The sequence below is a fragment of the Onychostruthus taczanowskii genome, unplaced genomic scaffold, assembly GCF_017590055.1.
Source record: "Onychostruthus taczanowskii isolate IOZ18803 unplaced genomic scaffold, ASM1759005v1 scaffold24, whole genome shotgun sequence".
NCBI classification, from domain to species: Eukaryota; Metazoa; Chordata; class Aves; order Passeriformes; family Passeridae; genus Onychostruthus; species Onychostruthus taczanowskii.
Window position 1 is genome coordinate 10,847,266 of NW_024499684.1, and position 21,153 is coordinate 10,868,418.

The window sequence follows — 21,153 nt, forward strand, 5'->3', positions numbered from 1 at the left end:
AACACAACACAGAAAAAGCCATGAAGTGAAAATCATGAAGGTTTCTTTGACTTATCCAGACATTTGGATACCAGAAAACTCAGCAGAAAGCATCATATCCACATAACCACATCAAGACTTGCATCTGGGAAAGATGGAAAAAAAAAAGTTCCTCACTTTTCAGCTTCTACAATTGGAATTAGGAAACAGAAAGCAGAAAGCTGAAGCAGCAGAGCCTCCTGCATACCCTGGGAGTTTTGTTCTCCACTTCAGCCTCTCAAAGCATGTGCTGAGGACCTGTTCCACAGGGTGACCTCTGAGGAGTGGAGTGAGCCTGGCATCGAGGGTAAAAGTTGTGATCTCTGTCAGCAAAACCGCCTTATGAGGCTATGATTGGAATTATGCGGGTTATCTATTGTAAGAATAAACTTCTCATTGCTGTGGTATTTGAAGGGGAATCCCGGAGAAGCAGAAGCTTTGAGCAGTGCTGTAAAGGTGCCACTTGGCTCCATCTGGAGGTGACAGCTCAGATGACAGACACCGCCAGCCTGGGCAAGCAGCTGGAAGCAAAGCTGTATGCACAGCAAGAAGCTGCTCCTCTGCCCTGTGTTGAATATTTGCCCATTCAAGGCAGGTCTTCAGCCTCTTACTGCTTCTCTTTAAATTAAAAATCAATGATCATTGAGGATGCGATGGTTTCTGTACTTTTGTGCCTTTGGGGTGGGAGGAATTTCTAGTCCCACTCCCCTTTGGTTTTCCTGAAGGGTGCCCTGATGGGTTTCTCAGCACTGCACGAGAGGAGATATTGAGAAGCCTCTTACAGAGTCCCCAGCCTTCTACCTCTGGCAGCCTGTGTGACCCCTACTCACCTGTGGAGTTCAGCAGGAAAACAGAAGTTTGCAATCAGAGTAAGCAAGCAGGGAAATTCCAACCAGCTGAAATCCTCCAGACTGACACTAGTCTGAAAACTTCAAGATTTCCACATGGGAGTTGTACTCATGCCATGGAGAAATTGAGGCCTAGGGCATGAGGGGTATCAAGTTTTGACTTAAATTGAGAATATGGAATTCTGTGTCTGGGATGGGGTGGATGTTGGTTCTGAAGGCCCATGACTGCTGCCTTTTCCTTTTCCTCCCTGGTGACATTTCTGCATTGAACTAGATCATCACTGCACCAGAGACCAACAGGGTAACAACCAAGGGGCCTGGGATCTACACTTATGTGTGCACATAAGAGCTCCTCTCTGTGTCCCTCAGCAAGGCTCAAGACTTCTGCCCTGGAGAACAATTTTTGATTCTTTTTTCTAATCCCTATTTTGACAAAACCTTCCATGATACCTGCCTCCCCTGGCAGCCCAGGGCTGCAGTTACCTGCATGTCCCTTCTGCACAGCCCCATTTCTCTTCAGTCAGGCATGACAAGAGCTGCAGCGGTGCAGGGCGGATTGGCTGCAGCAGCTCCCGTGGGCGCTCTCGCCCTCCTCCTGATCCTGGCAGGTGAGCACTGCCCCGCAGCCATCACTACCAGATGGCACCTGCACCAGAGAGGAGGTCCTGCTCTTCCTGGGCGCTGCTGGGCATCTGGGACACTGACACTGTCTCTACCCTGGCTATAGGAGCAAGGCTGGGCGCTGTTGTTTGCACTCCCCTGGATGTGCTGAGCACCTGCTGGCATGAAGTTTTTCCTCCAATATGTGGGCTTCTTTTTTGCTTTTTTCTCTGCTGCGTTTTTGATAATATCTACCTGGACAGACTGCTGGATGGTGAATGCTGATGACTCTCTGGAGGTAAGACTGGGATGAGGAGAGCCCGATCACCAAATCCAATGTGTGCTAGAGAGAGTTTGTTCCTGGTATCATTGCTCCACTCCACTCTCATGCTCTTTCTCCCTGTTGTGCTGGATGAAAGTGGATGAGAATGAAAATAATTACTGTGGCAAGAGCAGGAGAAAAGTGGCATTTTGTGAAATTCTCTTTGCCAGACTTTTTTCTATCCAGACTGTGCTCGCTCTTAGTAAGTTCAGGAAAGATCTACAGGCTCTAGTTTTAAATGTGCATGAACTTGAGAAGAGTTATCCTGTACCTCCAACCTGCTTGGATATTTTGAATATGTTTCTAGTTCTGTAGTTCAGTCTTCTTGGTGGAGACATCCAGCATGTACAACTGTGCTCTTCAAATCTTTTTCTGACCAGCCATTGAGCTACAGGGCTACCAGAAATTTAAGGGGAGCATGGGGACTCAATATGTCCTGGAACTCATGTGGACAGTAGCACTCTCATATTAGAGAAAGGTATTGGCAAAAGGTAATTGCAAACAAGGGAGCAGATTGCTGCTTACAGTCAAGGTGTGCCCCAAAGACTCCAGGTCCAAAATCATCACTGTTTCTCCAGCACTCAGTACTGCATATTTAAAATTTTCTTCCCAGCACAGCCATTCATTTCTGTACATTTAAGCTGCAGGTCCACAGTGTAGGAATCTGCTGTCTGGCAAATTGGATCCTTTAGGCAGTGAAGGTGAAACACCTTCCAGGACAGAAAGTTTGTCTGAATGTATCAGGAGGAAACTTTCTATCTACTATCCAGCATATGAAACCATGAGCTCCTCTGCACCCAGTGATTGCAATGCAGCATTTAGCTGCAGCATGTGAAGAGGTGAATTATCCAAGGAAAGAAGGCTAAAACTAATTACGAGAAAAACATTTTTTCCCCCTCTATGCCACATGAAATCCTGACTCTCTGACTGTGAGAAACCCTGAAAGGTGGATGTAAGTGCCGAGATGATGATCCAAGGCAGTGCAGTTCCTGGTGGTCAGCGTGTCTGCTCAGTGAGCCTCTTTTCAGGACAAAGAGTGCACCGAGTGATGCTGGATGGGATGTGACTCTTCATTTGGGAGATATTTCAGATTCCTATCAGGAAGTACTCAGATGAAGGTATATCAGTATACTCAGAAGAGCCAAAGAAGTCCAGTTGTGGGGAAAACCAGATGATAGAAGCCCAGCTCCTGAGCAAAGTGAGTCCACTAAAGAGCTGGTCCATTACCCTGAGGCTGCGTAACCTTGTCTTCCTGGCGCAAAGGCACACCTGCGATGGGCTGTCCGAAGTGCTCCATTAACACCCAGTTTGGTCATTAGCAACCACTATTCTCACATTCCGGCTCTGAGTGTGAATACTAAATAATGGAGTAAAACGCCCCCAGCCTTAATACCTGACCACTGATCTTAATGACCCTAATGACTCACTGCCTCTCTAAACAGGGGAATGTCCACGGCCAGAAAGGCTAGAGTCCGCAATGACTCCTGTTTTCAGCTGGAAAAAGGGTAAGTTAGGCAACTTTGGCTCCAGGAGAAGGGAGCTCCATCCTTCCGCAGCTGCTGGATCTTGGCAGGTTGCTTGGCTTTGACCCTGGCCCCCCGCAGCTGGGGAGGATGAAGCCCTCACTGTGGTCCCACTGGAGAGGAGCATCCCAGGAAGAAGAGGCCGGGGAGCAGCCACCTCCAGAGAGGCTGCAGGGGCCCTGACTCAGCTTTTACAGCCCCTCACCTCCCTTGAGAAACAACAGGTTAAAGAAAGGTGTTTAAGTTAGTGACTCTCTGTGAAGCATCAAGACAGGGCTGGGTCAATTTTTGCCGTAATTTGTAGTGGAAAAAGCCCATAATCTGCTTCTCAACGAGTGCTGTATTGTGTAGACAGTCCCTCCCTGTTGCAGGTGGATTATAAATACCGCCACTACTGTTAAATGCTGCCTGTTTTACTCTCAAGCTGGGCTTGTAATCATTGTCTGCTGGCACCTTCTCAGAGTGCGGTACAACACTGTGACTAACATCGCTTACATGTTTGTCTTCTCCGCTTTCCCCAGAAGGAGAGTGTGTGTTCTGTAATTTTCCTTTTTTTTCTGTATGAGAATTATTTTAATATTAATTATACATTATGAATAGGATATAATTATCTATATTACAGTCATTATGCAGTTCATGTTTTACATGCATACTTGTGTTAGGGAAAGCAGGTCGTGGCAATGTGTTTCGCAATCAGAGTGGGGGATGAGGAGCGTGGCTGTGATGTTTGGCTGCTCTGGGAGTCCTCAGCTGGGACCGAGGAAGCTGGAGCAAACCTGCTATAGGGGGAGAGAGGTGATGGGGAATTAGTGCTACCAACATGGTGCAGAAGTCCAGCCATGGGATGAGGAAATCCATGTCCCCACATGGTGCCCCATGCCCTGACCCCTGTCCCCTTTGCAGCAGCGAGTTCCCGTGTGCCTGAAGGTCTGTGCTGTCAGCACAAGGGAAGATGCTCAAGGGTGGCTTGGGAGCAGATTAACAACCAGGAGGATCAACAGTGCACAAAGCAGAGGGGAGCACGTGTTGGCCCTTGGCAGCAGAAACCAGAATAGCTCAGCAGCAGCTCAGGGCAGCCACAGGTCCCCACAGTGACACCTGTTCCTATCCCTCCTGCACCAGGCAATAGGACTATTATCCCTGGCTGCACACAGGCTGTGTAGAAATGGGCTGCCTGCACACAGGCTGTGTAGAAATGGGCTGCCTCCCGCTTTGCCCATGCTGGCTGTAGTAGGAGTAGTGACAACTGAAATATCCCAAGAAACGGGAAGCATTAAACAAGCTTTTGTTAGTCTGGGAAGGGGGTTATTTCACAAGCTAGACCATAACTGTTGTGCTTAAGACCTCTGTTTTGCTTGGAGGGTGACAAAGCCTGGAATCCTGTTAGTCTCCTTATAAATAATTTAGATATAGATGCTGCTTGTAAGATTTAAAAAACAGTAATAATATCAGCAAGTGAGGAAGTAAGTGACATGATTAGCTGAATGCAGAGTAGTATAAATAAGCCTATGGTGGTTTGGGAGGAAAGAGAAACACAAGCGGAACAAAATGTAATTTAATAAAAATATGCTACTTTCAAGCACAGCCTGAACAGTGGTGAATTAAGACAGAAGAGGACCTGCAACTGCATTAAGAGGGCCATGGTAAAAATACATTGAATGTAAACATGGCAAATTGTTTTACAAGACTCTGTTCTCTTGAAAAGCACAGAATCAATGAAATTAGTTTCTTCCATTACTGCTTCTCATTTTTCATCATATTTTTCATTAAATATGCTCTGAAATTCTCAGAAACATTAAGCACTTCTCATCTTCATGAAACAAAACATGTAGATTATTTTCATTCAAATACAAATAGTATGTCTTCTGCCAGTCTGAAGTAGCGAGTCATTTTTCCTCACCTTTGATCCAGACAGCAGTATCACAGAGGCGGTGCACAGCTTGGCTCAGATATTGTGTTGTGGAGAAAATATTACAGTTGGCTACAGACCTCAGTACATCCTGAATAAGACTTTATTATGTGTCCAAGATATGTTATTATCTGCTTTGTGATTTACACAGTGCAAGAAAAATTAATTTATGGCATCATCCAAGCAAGCCTGGTCCCCTTCCCCTGCGTGAAACTCATCTGCTGGAAGTTTCTCTTTCCATTAACTGCAGCGGGTGTCGCTGGCAGAAGTGGGCGGGCTGGAGTCCAAAGCTGCACCGACATTAACTCTGCTCCTCGTATGAGCAATTCCAGGAATAATTTAAAGGTGCTTGTTGCCATATTTGCATTGGTAATGGAAACGCCTCCCATATTAAAGTGATTTATGGAAGGCTGGGCTGGGAATGGTATCTACGGCTCGAGGACAGCGGAGACGATTAACCACGATGCTGCTCTGCCCCAGTCTGGATGTCTCAGTGATGACTGTGGCTTGGGCACGCGTGGTCCCACGGCTGGCAGCACAGCGGGAGCCCCAGGGTCGGGATCAGCACCGGCTGCCTCTGGTTTTCCAGCCAGTGTTTACAGCTGAGTCATCTGGGGGCAGCCCTCCCCAGGTGTCTGCAGAGGGGCTCGCATCCAGACTCCTCTGCACTCCCACTCTCTGAGCTGCCCCTCCTCTGTCAGGAGGATGGTGAAAGGAAGGGGAGCACAGGCAGCAAAATCTCAGGTTGTCTGGTCCATGGCCCTGCCCAGCTCAGCCTAGACAAGAGTTTGGCAATGAGTGAGCAAACCTGCTCTTAGATCTTTCTGGTCAGCCACCCCCCAGCTCCTCCCAGAAATTTCCTCAAAAATTTTTATCCTTACTAGTAGGCAAGGGTTTTTTTCCTAATGTCTAGTCTGAATTATTTTGCTCTAATGTAAGAACATTAGTAGGGATGTAGAAAACATTGTCCTTTTCCTCCATGCTTCTGCATTTTCTCTTCAAGCTAAACACTCTGGTTTACCATCATTGTAACTGGACCAGGATTTCTATTGAAGGGCTAAGACAGCCACCTGCTGCGTTGGATATTTTAACCTATGATCTTTTTTGTCCTCTCAATCCACAGGTGAGTACAAAATGCCGTGGCCTGTGGTGGGAATGTGTCACAAACGTTTTTGATGGGATCCAAACTTGTGATGAGTACGACTCCATCTACGCCGAGCATTCCGGTATGTAAGAGTCAGAGATGTTTCTGCAAGTGGTGGGGACACTTGAATGTAGACTAAGAGTATCTGTTCTACTCAGTGACAGATAATTAGAGGCATGTTTCTTTTCTCAGTCAGGTGTTACTCCCAAGGTAAGCTGAAAAAAGCTGAACCAGAAAAAAAAACATTCCTGTGGGATCTGACCCCATAAGCTGCCCACATTTCCATTCCTTGTGCACTGGAATGATCTGCTTTTGTCCTGCAGTGAAACTGGTGCTGACCCGAGCCATGATGATAACAGCAGACCTCCTGTCAGGATTTGGATTTCTCTTCCTGGTCCTGGGACTGGATTGTGTGAAATTCCTTCCCGATGAGCCGCTCATCAAGCTGCGCATCTGCCTGGTGTCTGGGGTTATGTTGCTCCTTGCAGGTATTTCCCCACTGTGTCCCCATTCTGTAGGACACCCTTTAGCAAAGTGGGGAAGCTAAAAGCCTTCTTTTATTTTGGCTGGTGATTTTCTGAAGGAGGAAGGGTCTTCATTTAATTTATTTGTGTAATGCAGCTTCTTCTGTTCACCACCTGCCTCAAACATGTAGTTGAGTTTATCTGCTTTCAGTTCATGTTTTGACCAGGTGAGTTGGCTTTGAGTTGACTGACTTCCATTTATTGCTATTTCACTGTGGAACAGTTGAAGTTGTTCATAGAGCAAAGAGACCTTGCTGTAGGTCTCTAGACCAATTGCTGAAAGACTAGAAAGTCCTGGCATCTTGGTTTGGTTCCTGGCTCTGCCACAGATTGTGTGACCTTGGGCAAGTCACTTAGCCCAAAATCTCTGCAGCTGATCGCTAATAAAAGGATAATAACACGTCTGTCCCTTCTAGGTGATAAATACCCAACTGGCTGAGGTGCTTTGCTGTTACAGCCAGTAGGAGAATTTTAAACACAAAAATAAATAGCCAACTAGGTACCAAATAACATAATTTGACTTTATGCCAATATCATGCAGCTACCTCTTATTCAGTCTAAGCAGATTTAATAACTCACCCCAGCCACTGGGAGCACATGTAAAACATGTCGAGAGGCTCTTTTAAACATCTTCCAATTCACTTCTCAAATTTTGTCTGAAAAGCATCATCAAAGTTCTGAAAATCAAAACAGATCAGAAAATTGAATTCTGGAGACAACTTTACAAGCATCTGGGAGGGAAGGATCTTCTTGCCTTTTGCTGCAGAAACCTGAGTGCTGCCAGTGTGCTGGAAATATGGGAGAGTGCCAAGCCAAGAGGTGCAGCCTCTGCCTGGCAGCACAGGATACCAGCAGGAGCCAGGGTGAATCCACCAAAGACAGAGCATGGAAGGGGACCAAAACCTGCCATCCCAGGAAGGTGTTCCCACCCTGAAGTCTGCCCCAGCAGACGGCAGCTACAGCTTTAGATCTGCTCCGCCATGGTTCTGAGTGTGGCACCTCTCTGCAGGTCTCCCTGGCATCACGGGCTCCGTGTGGTACGCCGTGGATGTCTACGTGGAGCGCTCCTCTCTGCTCTTCCACAACGTGTTCCTGGGCATCCAGTACAAGTTTGGTTGGTCCTGCTGGCTTGGCATGGCGGGGTCACTCGGCTGCTTCTTGTCTGGGTCCCTGCTCACCTGCTGCATGTATCTCTTCAGAGGTGAGGAAGCACGGCTGAGGCACAGCTCAGGGACAGAGGCATTGCTCAGGGCGTGCTACAGGTGCACAGGGTGGGGAAAGTCCTTTGGCATGGTTGCTCATCTCCAGTGGTGATATTTTCAGCTGTAAAATGGGAATAGTCTTAGGCAGCTCTAGAAAGCACATCAAGGTCTTCATGTGGGAGCTGAGGTGCCAGGATGACATAAATTGTGTTGTTATTATATCACATCTTGGAGTGCTGCTTTCCCTGAATAATGAAACTTTGCAGCTGAAAGTCACCGAGCACTCATTAGCAGTTCCTATTTCTCTCCCTGTGCCTCACAGAGACCAGTTCTGGAAGATTCCATTCTGCCTACTCCTTGAGGAAAGGCTATTCCTCAGCTGCGACCGTCGTAACAAACGTGCATTTGCCATCCTCACAAACAGCCACCTCCAAAATGTATGCGGTGGACACAAGGGTGTGAGGAGGAGGTAAGTGCTCCAGAAAGAGCTCTGCTTTAATTTGTAGTGGATTGCACAGAGACTCAAGCTCTTGTGGTTGTGATACAGATGCAGTTGAATTTCAAGAATCTACCGTATGCTACGATATTTGCATTATGAGAGCTTCAAAATACCTTTCCTCCAAGAAAGTAAATTCTGAGAAAATCCTGCTTACTGGAATCCTCTTGACTTGGGTGCTGAGACCACTTGTATAAGCACAGACTGAAATAACCAACACAAACTCTTTTCAGCATTTGTCTCAATGCTATTGGTGGAAGTGAGATAAATCAGCTATTCCTGAATCAGACCCCAGTGTTCTGCATGAAGACCCCCAAACTGCAAGATGGATCTGTTCCATGGCTGGCAATGTGCCAACAGAGTGTACAAAGGAGAAAATCCTGGCCAAGGGAGGGACTGACTGCCTGACCAACATCTGGACCCTGCGCACTCAGTAGGGCGGCCTGGCCCTCTTACAGGCAGCTGGGGAGCTTTTCAAGAGATAAGAGCTGTGTTAAATATGTGACCCTCTCTTTGGTCCATGAGTCTGCACTGAGAAAAGATTGTAAATGCAGGTGCATTCTTCCCTGAAAAATACAGTCCTTCTCAGTCAGTGTTAAAAGGTATACTACTAAACTCAGTGAAATCTGGAAATTGCCAGCTTCATTCTGCTTAATAAAAACATTGTTTGGGCAAAGTCAGTGAAGATCCAAAATCTGAACTTGTGCATTACAATAACATTAACTAGAAGCTAGGATAAATGATACTAAAATCTATTGTCCCTTTCCATCAAAAGGTATTTAAACCTAGTTCAGGACTGCTGTCCCTGGCTGCAATCCAGGCTGCCATAGGCTGAATGAGGTTAGGGCATCAGCCAGGTCTTCACTAGGGTGGGGGAGGAAAACCCCTGTATGGCTTAACATGTTCCCTAAGGATGGATGTGAACATATTTTCATGCCTGTAACAGAGAGAGAAGCTGCAACAGAGTTTTCTTAGGGTTGGTAGGAACTGTCCAAATTCAGTCCTTTCTGACCATGGGCACCACACCATATCACAGCCACTGAGGGTTGAGAAAATTCTCCCAGCACAGAGATTTACCTGCTATGGGGCAGTGGAGAAACAAAGCTGGAGTCTCAGCTGGGTGTGCACAGCTGTGGGAGCTGAAGCACTACCAGAGGTAGGCTTCCTCCATGGACTGCTTGGGGGGGAGGCTGGATTTCCTTCTCCCAGACAGTATGAAGTGAAACTTTATGTTATGTGGGCAGAGGCAGATGGGCTGGCTGAGGTTGGAGTGAGCTGTATCTCAAGCAGCACTTCTGATAACTCCTAAGATGGAAAACATAGGGCTGAGTCCTCTGATGGGTTACCCTGGAAGCAGTACCTTGTGCTGCAGCACAGAGCTGAGCAAAGCCCAAACACAACCCAGCCCTGACATGGCTCCAAGCAAGAAGCACCCAGGGCCTGGAGCAGACAGGACAACAGCAGGTCCATATGGCTCTGCTGAGGGCCCAGGCAGCTCCACAGGGCTCAGAGCACAGCACAACCAGCTCAGCAAGAGCCCTGGTGGCAGCTCTGCTGCCCAGGCAAGGGAGGCTCGTGCCTGCAGAGTTCGTGCCTGCAGAGCTCGTGCTGCTTGGGCTGGCAGACGTTTATGTCAGCCAAACCGAGAGCAGGTTACTGCCAACAGATGAGCTATATCAAACAGATGTAAACACAGTAGGAGGGGTGATGGAGGCTTTTTTACAAGGTCCTGAGAGACAACGAGTACAAGAGTTATGAGCGATGTGCTGAATTCACAGATTGTACCAAGAATGCACAAAGAGATCTGGAGGTGACAGGAATTTTTGTCTGTTATTGCAGGAAACTGCATTCAGAGCTTGGTGGTTGTTTCTTTTTTTCTTTTTTTTTTTTTTTTTTTTAAAAACCTTTTTTACAGCCCCATCAGAAATGTGTTTTCTGTGGGTCTTTGGGGCAGGAGAGCTGACACTGCTGATATCCTCTGCCAGGGCAGGGAAAATCTGGGAACATTTTTGGGTCTGCTTCCTGGCCTGTGTCCCAGCTGCCCTGCTCCTTCAGAGACACAGTGGGAAGGAGATGGAGGGTGAACATACCCCAGAGGCAGAGCTGTGTTCAGTGACTGCTCCACTGCCCACATCCCCTCTCCTGCCCAGAGAGGCAAATGCTCCCTCAGCCTCCCCGAGGGAGGAGAGATGCTGCAGGCAGCCTCAGCCCAGCTCACCCAGCTCAGAGATGCTCCTGGGGAGGAGGTACCCAGCAAAGACACCATCAACTCTGAATCAAAAACTCCCCAGCCGATGCAACCAGCACATTGTCCCTCCCCACACACACTCAGGGATGCCTGCCAGCCTCTTGCTGCTGCTTTCCATAGCTGTTTCTGAGCACAAAGGTTATTTCTGGCCGTGAAGATTTATTTCTTGTTTAGCAGAGAAGAAATGCAGGTGTAATTACAAATCTCAGATCACTGATTTCTCCTGTTCAGTGATTGAGGAGAATTCTGGGCCTTTGTCCTAAATGGTCTTCAGTTTGTTTTAAGGTGGTGGGAGCTGTTTTGTGGCTTACAACACGTGGGTCACACCAAGCAGTGGCTCAGTGGGCACTGAAGGTCTATGCCCTGATCAGGGGTGAATATTAAGAATTAGTTTCTTTGGTCCCTCCAGCCCTGTGTTCCTCCTTGGGGTATACAAAGAGAGCACAAATACTACCTTAACTCATCCTCCTGAAATACACTTCACACACAAAGAATTTATATACAAATAGTCTTTGCATATCAAGAATGTTGCATCAACACTTGTGAGACTCTCTTCTTCAGTATCTGATTCCTTAATCATACTTCTATTCTAGCCAAACTCTATGGTAGGTTTTGAGGACCTATCTCCTGCACAAGAGGACCAGGAAAAGGTCACAGCAACTCTCAGTTTTGCTAGGTTAATGTTTTGTAACCAGTCCAGTACTGCATTGCTTCATTATTCAAATTCTGCTGACAGTCTAGCTGATGTTTTGATCAGCTGTTAATATTTAATTGTTAATCCCTGTTTGATTTAATACTGACACTGGTTTCATGACTGCAGGATTCACTCCTCATTAGCTCATTATCAGGTCACAATGCAGATCTGTTCTAGTTTAATTATGTATTCATTAGCAAGAAACCTCCCAGAAGGTAAACAGGACTTATTTATTCTTTCAAAATCACAACCAGTCCCTAAGGCTAAAGATGTATCAGGTGAGCTCAGTTATTAAGGTATTTCCTTAATACCTACCTGCATTCCATTCAGCAGCAGCTCACTAGGAATGACAATAGGCTGATTTTCCCCTCCTGATGCCCATTGATTGCTTACCAAGGCTTTTTGCTCAATTGCAATTTCCAGCTGAGCTGAGGCCCAACATTTAATCCATCAGTTCCAACAGCTTTTTAGGTTCCTCCATATTTTCACTAGCTTACAAGGGGCATTTTTCTATGTTTGGGCACCTGTGTCTTCATTTCCCAGGGCATAGGGAGAGTCAGGGATTTAGCTGAGAGCTGGGAGTAGCACTTTTCCTGCCTGTGTGCCTGCCCCAGGGTGCTTCCTTGAACTGAGGCTCTCAGTTGTCCTCTCCCCTGACATCTCTGTGCACTCTGCCAGGGCTGGTTGCAGGTTATGGAAAACAGTAAAGTGTTTAGGTAAGATCTTTGCTAAGTTGATTCCATGCCTTACAGATAACTATTGATTTCCCATTTTGATACAGGCAAGTGAGGGACATTAAAAAAATGACACCTGCAATTGCTGTCCTTTTCTGCCGGCAGCATCTGGTCCCCTCCCTGCTTCGATCAGCCTTGCTCATGAGGGCTTTTAACATCTCCAGCTGTAATTAGTGCTCACTCTTACTGTGACCTTGTGAACTAAGCTATCTCCTCCTGCAGCTGCATCAGTGTTTCCCAGGATATGGATTTCCTGCCTTTTCACAGACATTGCCATGTGATTTTGGTGTGAATTCAGTGGATCTGAACAATTATTTCCAGTAGACAGGAGCAGCAGTGCAGAACTGTGTTTTTCTTACACGCTGTAACATCAGTGGGATATAATAAACACAATTGCCTTTGGGGGCTGTGTCTCTAACCCGCATCCAGGCTTTGCTCAGGAGGTGTTTTGCCGAGTGACCTGCTTTGACTCCTGTGAAGGAATCACTGCTCTCCTGCAAGGACACACAAAAGGCAGCAGGACAAATAGGACCAGCCCTTGGGCATGGGGGATTGATTTTGGAGGCTGCCTAGACCTTTGCTGGTAGCTAAAGAGCTCAGACCGCAGTGCACACCTGCAGCAATGCATCTTCAGCAGCTGAAGACTTTGCCTCAGCTCAGACACACGTACTTAGAGTCATTTCCTAAACTTTCCAGGAGAGAAAAGTACAATTCCACCAAGAATGCAAGGTTTTCTCTCTCAGCTGGGGCTGGACCCCCACAGTTTGCTCTTCTGCATCTGTTAAATATTGTGGGCAAGTGATTAATGACTGAAATTCTCAGTCCAGCCGCCGTTACGGCAGCAAGAACTATTTTCTCCCTGTAGTTGCTGGGTTCCTGCTGTAAAACGCCTTTGAGCAAGGAAGAAAAGAGCCAGAATTGTGCCATCTAGTGACCCAAAGAGAACGGGCATCTGTCCCCAGCCCTGTCCTCATCCTTCTTGCGCAGAAGTCTTCAGCCCATAATGCAGAATTTTAGATGACAATTAAAAAAAATAATAATGAGCATATAAATTATTTTCCCATCTTTCATGTCCAGCCCTCCTGGCATTCCAAACTGATGACCTATTATGGCTCAGCTACCTCTGGTTTTGCTCTATTTTGCCTGAGAGCCGCTTTATGACTTTATTATTCATCTCTTAATCTGCAGACGTGAACGTCCAGCCGTGTGCCTCACCACGTTCCCTTTGTCTTTTGCTTGGTCACCAAGCACTTGGCTCCTCTGCACCATTCCCATTTCTCCCCACAAGTCTTGCTGATGACAATTTCCCCCAGAAACACATCTGCCTTCTAGTGTTTTCTGCTTTTCTCTAGAGCTGTTTGCCATTTCTTCTCAAAGTCAGCAGGAAGTGTAAATCAGAGGATGAGTGGCAGCCAGAGAGTCACAGCAGGACAAGTGCTTTTCCAAGGTGAACCCTATTCCCAAGGTGATGGATTATAAGGAAATGGTTCTTCTTCCTTTGCAATTCTGGAAACATCAGCCAAACTGCTTTAACTGCCCTCATTAAGAGCTGAGTACTTATAAAAATATCAATTACCCAGTAAAATCTCTGCTTGTGTAAGAATGGGAACAGAGGTCTGGAGAAACCTTGTCCGTTCTGCTGGAGAACGCAGGAGTGAGGTGGCAAGCTGGGAGAAGCAGCTTCCATAGGGAATAATAGGTTGGTGGGGCCACCCAAAATGCTTTTGTAGAAGAAAGAAACCCATCCTCTTCTCCATTCCAGTGATCAGGAAGCCAAGGACCAGGGCCCTGAGCCCCTCCTCAGGGTACTTCCCTTCCTTACCCCAAGCCAGCAGCAGTATTAGTTTAAGTCCTCCCCACAGCAGCTCTGAAAGAGCTCTTTTTTGCGGATACCTCCTGGCTTTCAGCAGTTTTTGGAAGCTCCTGTGGCTCCTGTCATGTTGCACAGGTGTCACAGCACACAGGTTCTCCCACGCTGGTGACTCCAGATGGAGCCTGGTTTTGTGACAGCCACTAGCTTACTTTACTGTGAGCCACTTGTTGCAATTCTGATGGAAAATTTTGATTCCTTTTGTGCATAATTAAACCACCTCAAACATGAAACTGAAAGCACTTGAATGCACACAAGCAGCAGGGGAACAAACCCCTTCCCTGGAAAGTTTTGGGTGCTGAAAGTCTTGCTTGCCCTCTGTTGGTTGGGTGGCTGGGGAAGGATTTAGCACCTCGGGAATCACTGGTCCTCGAGAAAGAGGGATGCAGAGGGACTGGAGGCCTTGAAACCTGAGCAGTCCTTGCTTGTTAGCCTCTCCAGCCATCTGATTAGAAGGTGACATTCAGTGAAATTAAAGGCAGCAATTTATTTAGAGCCAAGCCATTAATAAGCAGGAGGCAGTAATGTTTTATGCAGCACATAATGCAGACAACCTGTGGAGTTCTCTGCCATGGAGGGGTCACTGAAGCTAACAGTGTGTAGGTGGGAATCAAGTGACAGCTGATTTAATGCCCACTAACAGGCTATGCAAGCTGCAGTGACAAACATAATCAAATCTCATGCTTCAGGGCATAAATTGAAGGGGTTGAATGGTGGAAGCAGTTATGTACATGAAAGATCTGATCCTGTGAGGTGCTGATTACCTGCAATTCTTACTAAGTTCAGCCAGCAAAAGGACACTCAGAAGTTGCTTGATTTCTCCCCTGGCTGAGTCTGTACTCGCTAATTTTCCTTATTAATAAACCCAGTAATATTTTAGCCTGCTGGCACAAACATTCATTTGGCTACAAGTGACATTTATTTCCTTTCACACAAGTGTCAAACATTAAAGCTGCTTCTAAAATAAGATTTTAGGGAGATAATTTGCAGTGGTTTTGGCAAATTATTTTTTCTCAAAATATGTTCCCATTCTTTATCTAGCAAATGTACTTACATAGAATCATTATGAGAATATGATAACCTCTAGTGCATTTATCTTCCCAGTTTCCTTCCTGAGCACAGGAACTGGTGCTAACCTCACTGTACAGGTGGGGAGGTGCTCCATGAGGCAGGCTGTGGGCTCCCATTAATCTTCTGGGATTCTAATCCGAGATGGACCCAGCTGCCCAGACTGGGCTCATGGCTCCATGGGAGTACAGAGCATGGGACCAGGCTGGTGTTACCTCCTGCAGCAGCACAGGTCTGACTGCACCCCCTGCCCTTGCCACTTACAGAGCAGAGGCAGAGAGGTCAGGCAGGCTGAATTCAGCCTTCAGTGACCTGCCCACCACAAATAAAGGGGAATCTCTGCTTTCATCTGGAACCCAGCTAAGGGAAAAACTCAGCATCTTCCTTCAGTAATTTGAGAACTAGTTAGGCTAATACCTCCAAGGAATGACTTTGGTGGAGCTGATCCTGCTTGGGCACAAGGCAGTCTGGATGGCTTCTTAAAGTATTTTTCCATCCTCTCTTCAGTGATCACCTCAAAAAAAAAAAAAAAAAAAAAAAGGCATTCTTTATCCTAATAGGTTTCTGTAGTACTAAGTACCTAAGCCCCTAATTCATGTCTGTGGAGAACTTCCACGTGGGTCCTGGGTCATTCAAAGCCTTCTGGTCTGCAGTGCTGGGGCAAGAGTAGCTGAGAACAGTCATGAAATTAAGAACAGCTCAAATGAGCAAACTCACATTTTTTTAAGGCTCTGTAACCAGCTCCTGCCACTGCTACTCCTACATAATCCCTGTCTCTTGTTTTCTCTTCCCTGGCCATAAATTTGCTGCCTTTTGCACTAGACAAATCTGATATGCTGTGCTAAATATTTTAAATGTGGCAAACGATCCTTCATCACAGAGTGGCATGATTGCATTGCAATGTATTAGAACAGCATGACTTTGCCAGAGGGTGTTTCTTGGCACAGTGCCGAGTGAAGGAGGCAGCCCAAGCTTGAGAAGTAACTACCAAGTCATTTATCAACATTTGGTCCTAAAATACATGGGGTTGCACCAGCTGAAGCAGCCTTAGAGAGATAAATCTAGAGGCTGAGCCAGAAACCCCAAATGCACACAGGCCTTTGAGGAAGCTTTTTGAAATCCAGAGTTATCAAAATGTCAAGCTGAACTCCTGTGACAGATTCAACACATACTTTTGGCATTTATTCTCTTGCATTTAGTCTCATCTTTCAGGTTCAGATGAAATGTGTGCTGCTTTTCAGTCTCTCGGCCAACCTGTGGAAAAGGCTGATTTGATCTCACGCTCCTTTGGCACGATGGAAGATCTCTGATGAACCAAGTAGGATCACTGAAAGCCAACATGTGGTGTCTAGACCTTGTTTTCCTTCACAACATCCTCATAAGATGGAGGCAATTCAGTTCCCCCGAGGTTGATGCATGGGGCAGGAGAAGAGGGATTCTCTGCAGTCATGCAGGGGCTCAGGGATCCAGAGGATGGGCACGGAGGTGCTTCAGTAGCTGGGGAAAAAGCAAAGTCACAACTGTACAGCAGACAGGCGTGAAGGGCAAGCGTGGGAGTGAGAGGGGTGAGCCCAGGAGGAGCTGCCAAACCACTTGGAAACAAGAAAGTCATGGATGCAATTTTTGAAGGATGGCATCACAAAGTGTTTCACCACAAACTACAGATACAAGAAGTTGGGACAGAGGAATTTGGGTGGGTTTGGGTGGGTCCTCCCTGTGGAGACACTGTCTATGACCACCCAGAAAGCAGGTAATATGTCCTCTGGGAAGGGCTTAGCCTAATGACAGGATTAGCTTTATTTTTCTTGGAGGGATGTTGTCTGGCTCAGCTTGCTGATGCTGCTGGCCATACTCCAGATCAGTTCTGGTTGCTACACACTCATTATAGCCCAGTCCTCAAAATCTGGGTGCTCCTGGGGGAATGAGGGTGGCTGCCACAGTGAATAGCACCCACCAGGACAATCTTTTGACAGAGCAGGGTGTGTAAGCCAGACAAGCTGTACTGGGGTGGCTCGAGTTAGACCAGTACAGTTTTGTCTGAGTGAGAAATGAAGGACACAGGTTGGAAAGGGCTGTCTGACCCCAGAGCCTGTGGCTGTCCCAATGGCTTAGATCACTGAGTGGTCTGGCACTGAGGAGAAAGTCCCACACACCTCCAGTGTTTGCCTGGCCAAGCCCCAGCTAGACACCTTTGGGACACATGGACACACAGGGACAGCACCAAGGTATGGCTCAGTGAAAAGTGGATGTGGCTTCAGCCCCCCAGTCCATGGTCTGGACATGTCCCCCAGTTGCCAGAGCTGGGTGCCCCTCTGTTCACCAGCAATACAGCCCCTGGCTGCATCCCACCTCCCAAGCCCACTGCTTTTTACTGGGTTATGGATGGGCCACAGGAAGGCCACCAGGGCCAGCAGGACCTTGCAGCAGGGACAGGACTAACCACAAAAGGCATCCGAGCTGCTGAGGGCAAAGACAGCCACGGTGCGTCGGGGGCGGCAGCTCCGCCGCTTCAGCCAGCACTGCAGGCAGCAGCAGATCCCGCAGGACAGGAGCACGGCCAGCAAAAACAGCACCAGGAACCTAAGGCAGAGGCAGCAGGGGAGGAACAGTACTGTCACCATCTGCGGGCAGCACCGACAGATGGCTGCACGTCTTCAAATTAACATATTCATTAACATCTTTTGCAAATTGCCGTTAAATGTTGCGGTTCCCCCACCAGCACGATGGACATGATCAAAGTCCCCAGAAACCAATGTCTCACTCCTGAGTGCTCAGCAGCCAGTGCTGGCTGGATATTCAAACATTTCTCCCTGACACAATCTATCATTTTTTCCCAGCTCAGTTGTCAGCGTACAGTGAGGAGGATATGGATAAATGATTTCCATTAGTTTGTAAAGACAGAACACAGGGACAGCCCAGGAGCAATGCTCTCTAGCTATCAGTCTCTCTTAATGCCTTTCTCTCCATATATACATCAAAGAATATTATTTGCCAGTTTTTCCCCTTAAAACAGATCTGAAACTTACCACACATACCAGATGCTAAAGTTTCCATCGCTCTGTCCAACACACCTAAAAAGGGAAGAATAAAAAGGACTTCCAGTCCAGTGTGAGGGGGCTGCTGTACCCACCCCAGCACATCTACCAACACAAAGACAAGCACCATCATCAGCAAGTAGAAGATTGAGAGGTTTTCTTCCATGAAGGGAGCCCATTAAAAATTTCTCTGTGTGGATGGGAGCAAGGCAGATGATGCAAGAAGCAGAGTGCCACTTGTTTGCCTTTCAACACTGGCACCCGACACCAGCGTTTTTGCTGAAAACCCAAAGGGTTGCCAGCCTCTATTTCCTTTTTTGGAAAAAAACAACCAACCCTAAATGGCCTTTTCCTGGAGGTCCTCGTTCCTCTGCTGTGCTGGTGTGCCAGGCAGGAGCAGAGCACCCCTGAAAGAGCCTGAGGTGGGGGCAGCCGGGGGGAGAGAATGAAGCCACACTCACCTCTCGCCCAGCTCACAGTCCGACCCAGAGTCTGCTGACTGAAAACACACATGTAAATCAGACAGGGCAGGTATGTTTTGTTTTTTACAATTTACCAGTATAATTACTGTTCTTAGAGTGGGAAGTTTGAGAGGAAGAGCAAAAGGAGTGCTGATCCTGCAGGGCTGAAACCAGACCTCTCCTTTGGGATCTGCCTCTGTGGGGCTCTGCTTTGAGCCAGCCCAAATCAAATCCAGCAGAGAACCTCACCAAGAGCTCAATAAATTCAATAAATTCAATAGCTTGCAGATGAAAGCTAGGCCAAGGAGAAAGCATTCCTTTTGATGTGAAGGAGGGAAAGACAAGAGCAGGGAAACACCAGCTGGAGTCTGAGACCTGCTTGCTGCACTGGGCTTTGCTATTCAGAAATGCCTGCTGAAAGTGCCCATAACCAAATTCTTGTTCTGTGGTTCATTTTTTTTTTTTTTTTTTGGAGCTAATTGTGAATGCAGTAGTAAATTGGAACTGTTTTGACTAGAAGTGTGCTCTACCCAGCATTTTTCTGTTTTCAGATAGTAGTGGTGCATCATTCCCAGAGTCAGGTTTCACGTATTGCAAATATGCGAACCTCAAACTTGTTTTTCAGGTATATTTTCTATTCTCAGCTTAAGCCAGTTTATTTTTGCAAGCCTTGTTGATCTTAGCCTCAGTTTCATATTATCTGTGCAAAAAGTAACCAGAGCAGTTCATCAGTATAATTGAATCCAATTCAATAGATTCTTTTGGCTGACTGATGTTAGGTGTGTTATTACAGTTGCCCAATGTTGCTACAAAAAAATTCAAATCAGGTATAGAATTGTGATAACACTGGAAAGCAGAATGAACAAGATAGAGGAATTTAGATTTGTTTCTCAGAAAAAAAACTATTAGAATGTAATTTGTAAATAATTACTTTGGATTTCCCTCTGCATATATTCAAAACACTTCGAGATTTTTGTCAAACTGGAAGGCTCTGTTCTGAACTAGAAATTTATATCAAACATACATAACTGAAAAATCTCTTTTAAAATCTCTAATTAACAGGTTCTTTTTGTTATGCAAAGCTCAAGCCACTGTAAACAGCAAGAAATCCCCTATCAGATCTCTATAATGTGTCTGATCCTGTGCACACACTGCCTTTCCATCCCTAGTTTCTCCAGAGGTCTTTGGGTATATTAAGTCTTTCATATAAAGCATTGTCTGAGAAATTTCATGAGTGGCTGAAATCCAAATGAGGAATAGAGAAAAAGACAGAAGCTTCAACTCTTCCAGATGTGTCCTTTTAAAACTGAGCTAATTTGCCACGTCACACATGCACTCTGATGCAGAATATTTTAATTCCTTTGGGTTTTTTTGCATTTCAACTGATTATTAATTAACAGGTCAAAAGCAGATAGCTGATTGCTGTGATTACATGTGTCCTGAGTATTCTTCATGGCTGAATGACAACCTCTGGCCTCTCTTTTATCATCCTCCAAACCAGCTCAGCAGAGCCACCTTAGCGTAGTTAAACTGCAGCAAAGTGCATCTGCTCTGAGGCAGGAATCTGTCACAGCAGCCAAACACCCACCCGTGCTGCTGAAGCCCCAAGCTCTTCCATTTCAATAGCCAGAGACAGAATAAAGTACAAAGGCAGTAGTGTTTTCTCTGCACTAATTGGAATTTTTGTGAGCATTAAGTCTTCCCCACATTCATTAAATCCTCAAAAAAATCCTTCACAAAATAATAATAATAAAAAAGAAAGCTGATGACTAAATTCTGCAAAAGTTGGAACCTTCCCCCCCGCCCCACATAAGTCCCTAAAATCAGCCTGGTCCCAGTGAAGGGTTTGGTTACCTGGAAGAAGGTTAGACATAGAACTCCAGTTCCTGCTGTGATCCATGAAGATAAACACAAAGATCCAGGTCTCTGCATCATTAGTGTGAGAAACATTGGAAGAGCTTTGTTTGCTGCAGTGTTTTACCCTCTGTGATTTGGTGCTTTTAAAACTTCTCTGCACATCATGCCTGCAGCCAGAGAACACGTTACCCAATGGCTTCCTGCGCCTCAGAAATTACCGCTAGCCAGGGAGCGAACTTGGGTTTGCAGGGGCACAAACAGCTACCAGAAGTTAAAGGAACACTGGTTTAAGGTCAGCACCTTGCAGTTGTTTCGGTATTTTCCTAGCTGTTCACAAATTCCTGCTGCTGAGGCTTAGTTCCATATTAACCCACGGCTGCATTTAACAGGACCTGCTACAAACAGAGTCACTGGTGTCTGTGCAGTGGGGCCACACTTTCCTGGCATGCTGCCTTCAGATGGAATATTGGCATTACAGAAAAAACAGAGGTAGCTCTAACCATGTCCTGTGCAATGTGCCTACCACCTCAAACCTGCACCAAGGATGAAAGAAACCCTTCCCAGCCCGAGACACCCACCACCAGCACCATTACTTCTGTT

The 21,153-nt window shown here is 46.5% G+C and overlaps 2 protein-coding genes across 2 annotated transcripts; one reads left to right on the top strand and one right to left on the bottom strand.

Annotated features, from left to right (window-relative positions):
- The first annotated feature begins 1,647 nt into the window (after positions 1-1,647).
- Positions 1,648-8,552, top strand: CLDN16 (claudin 16). The gene is made up of 5 exons (XM_041405975.1): positions 1,648-1,764; positions 6,344-6,446; positions 6,688-6,852; positions 7,898-8,089; positions 8,413-8,552. The coding sequence occupies exons 1-5, from the start codon at positions 1,651-1,653 to the stop codon at positions 8,550-8,552; spliced, it is 714 nt and encodes a 237-aa protein (XP_041261909.1). The 5' UTR covers positions 1,648-1,650.
- A 7,996-nt stretch (positions 8,553-16,548) lies between these two features.
- Positions 16,549-20,646, bottom strand: TMEM207 (transmembrane protein 207). Its single transcript, XM_041406044.1, has 5 exons — positions 20,551-20,646; positions 18,697-18,734; positions 18,227-18,271; positions 17,641-17,780; positions 16,549-16,697 (listed from the first exon to the last, which is right to left on the bottom strand). Exons 1-5 carry the CDS (start codon positions 20,644-20,646, stop codon positions 16,549-16,551), a joined length of 468 nt encoding a protein of 155 aa, XP_041261978.1.
- Between the last annotated feature and the right edge of the window lie 507 nt (positions 20,647-21,153).

Bases quoted from the DNA above. Each gene is read 5' to 3' on its own strand.
- CLDN16 (XM_041405975.1), top strand. From the start codon at position 1,651: ATGAAGTTTTTCCTCCAATATGTGGGCTTCTTTTTTGCTTTTTTCTCT. The intron at 1,765-6,343 runs GTAAGACTGGGA...CTCAATCCACAG, and splicing joins ATGCTGATGACTCTCTGGAG to GTGAGTACAAAATGCCGTGG. The intron at 8,090-8,412 runs GTGAGGAAGCAC...TGTGCCTCACAG, and splicing joins CTGCATGTATCTCTTCAGAG to AGACCAGTTCTGGAAGATTC.
- TMEM207 (XM_041406044.1), bottom strand. From the start codon at position 20,646: ATGTTTCTCACACTAATGATGCAGAGACCTGGATCTTTGTGTTTATCT. The intron at 18,735-20,550 runs GTAACCAAACCC...GTGTGTTTTCAG, and splicing joins TATGTCTAACCTTCTTCCAG to TCAGCAGACTCTGGGTCGGA. The intron at 18,272-18,696 runs GTGAGTGTGGCT...TTCCCTTTTTAG, and splicing joins GACTGTGAGCTGGGCGAGAG to GTGTGTTGGACAGAGCGATG.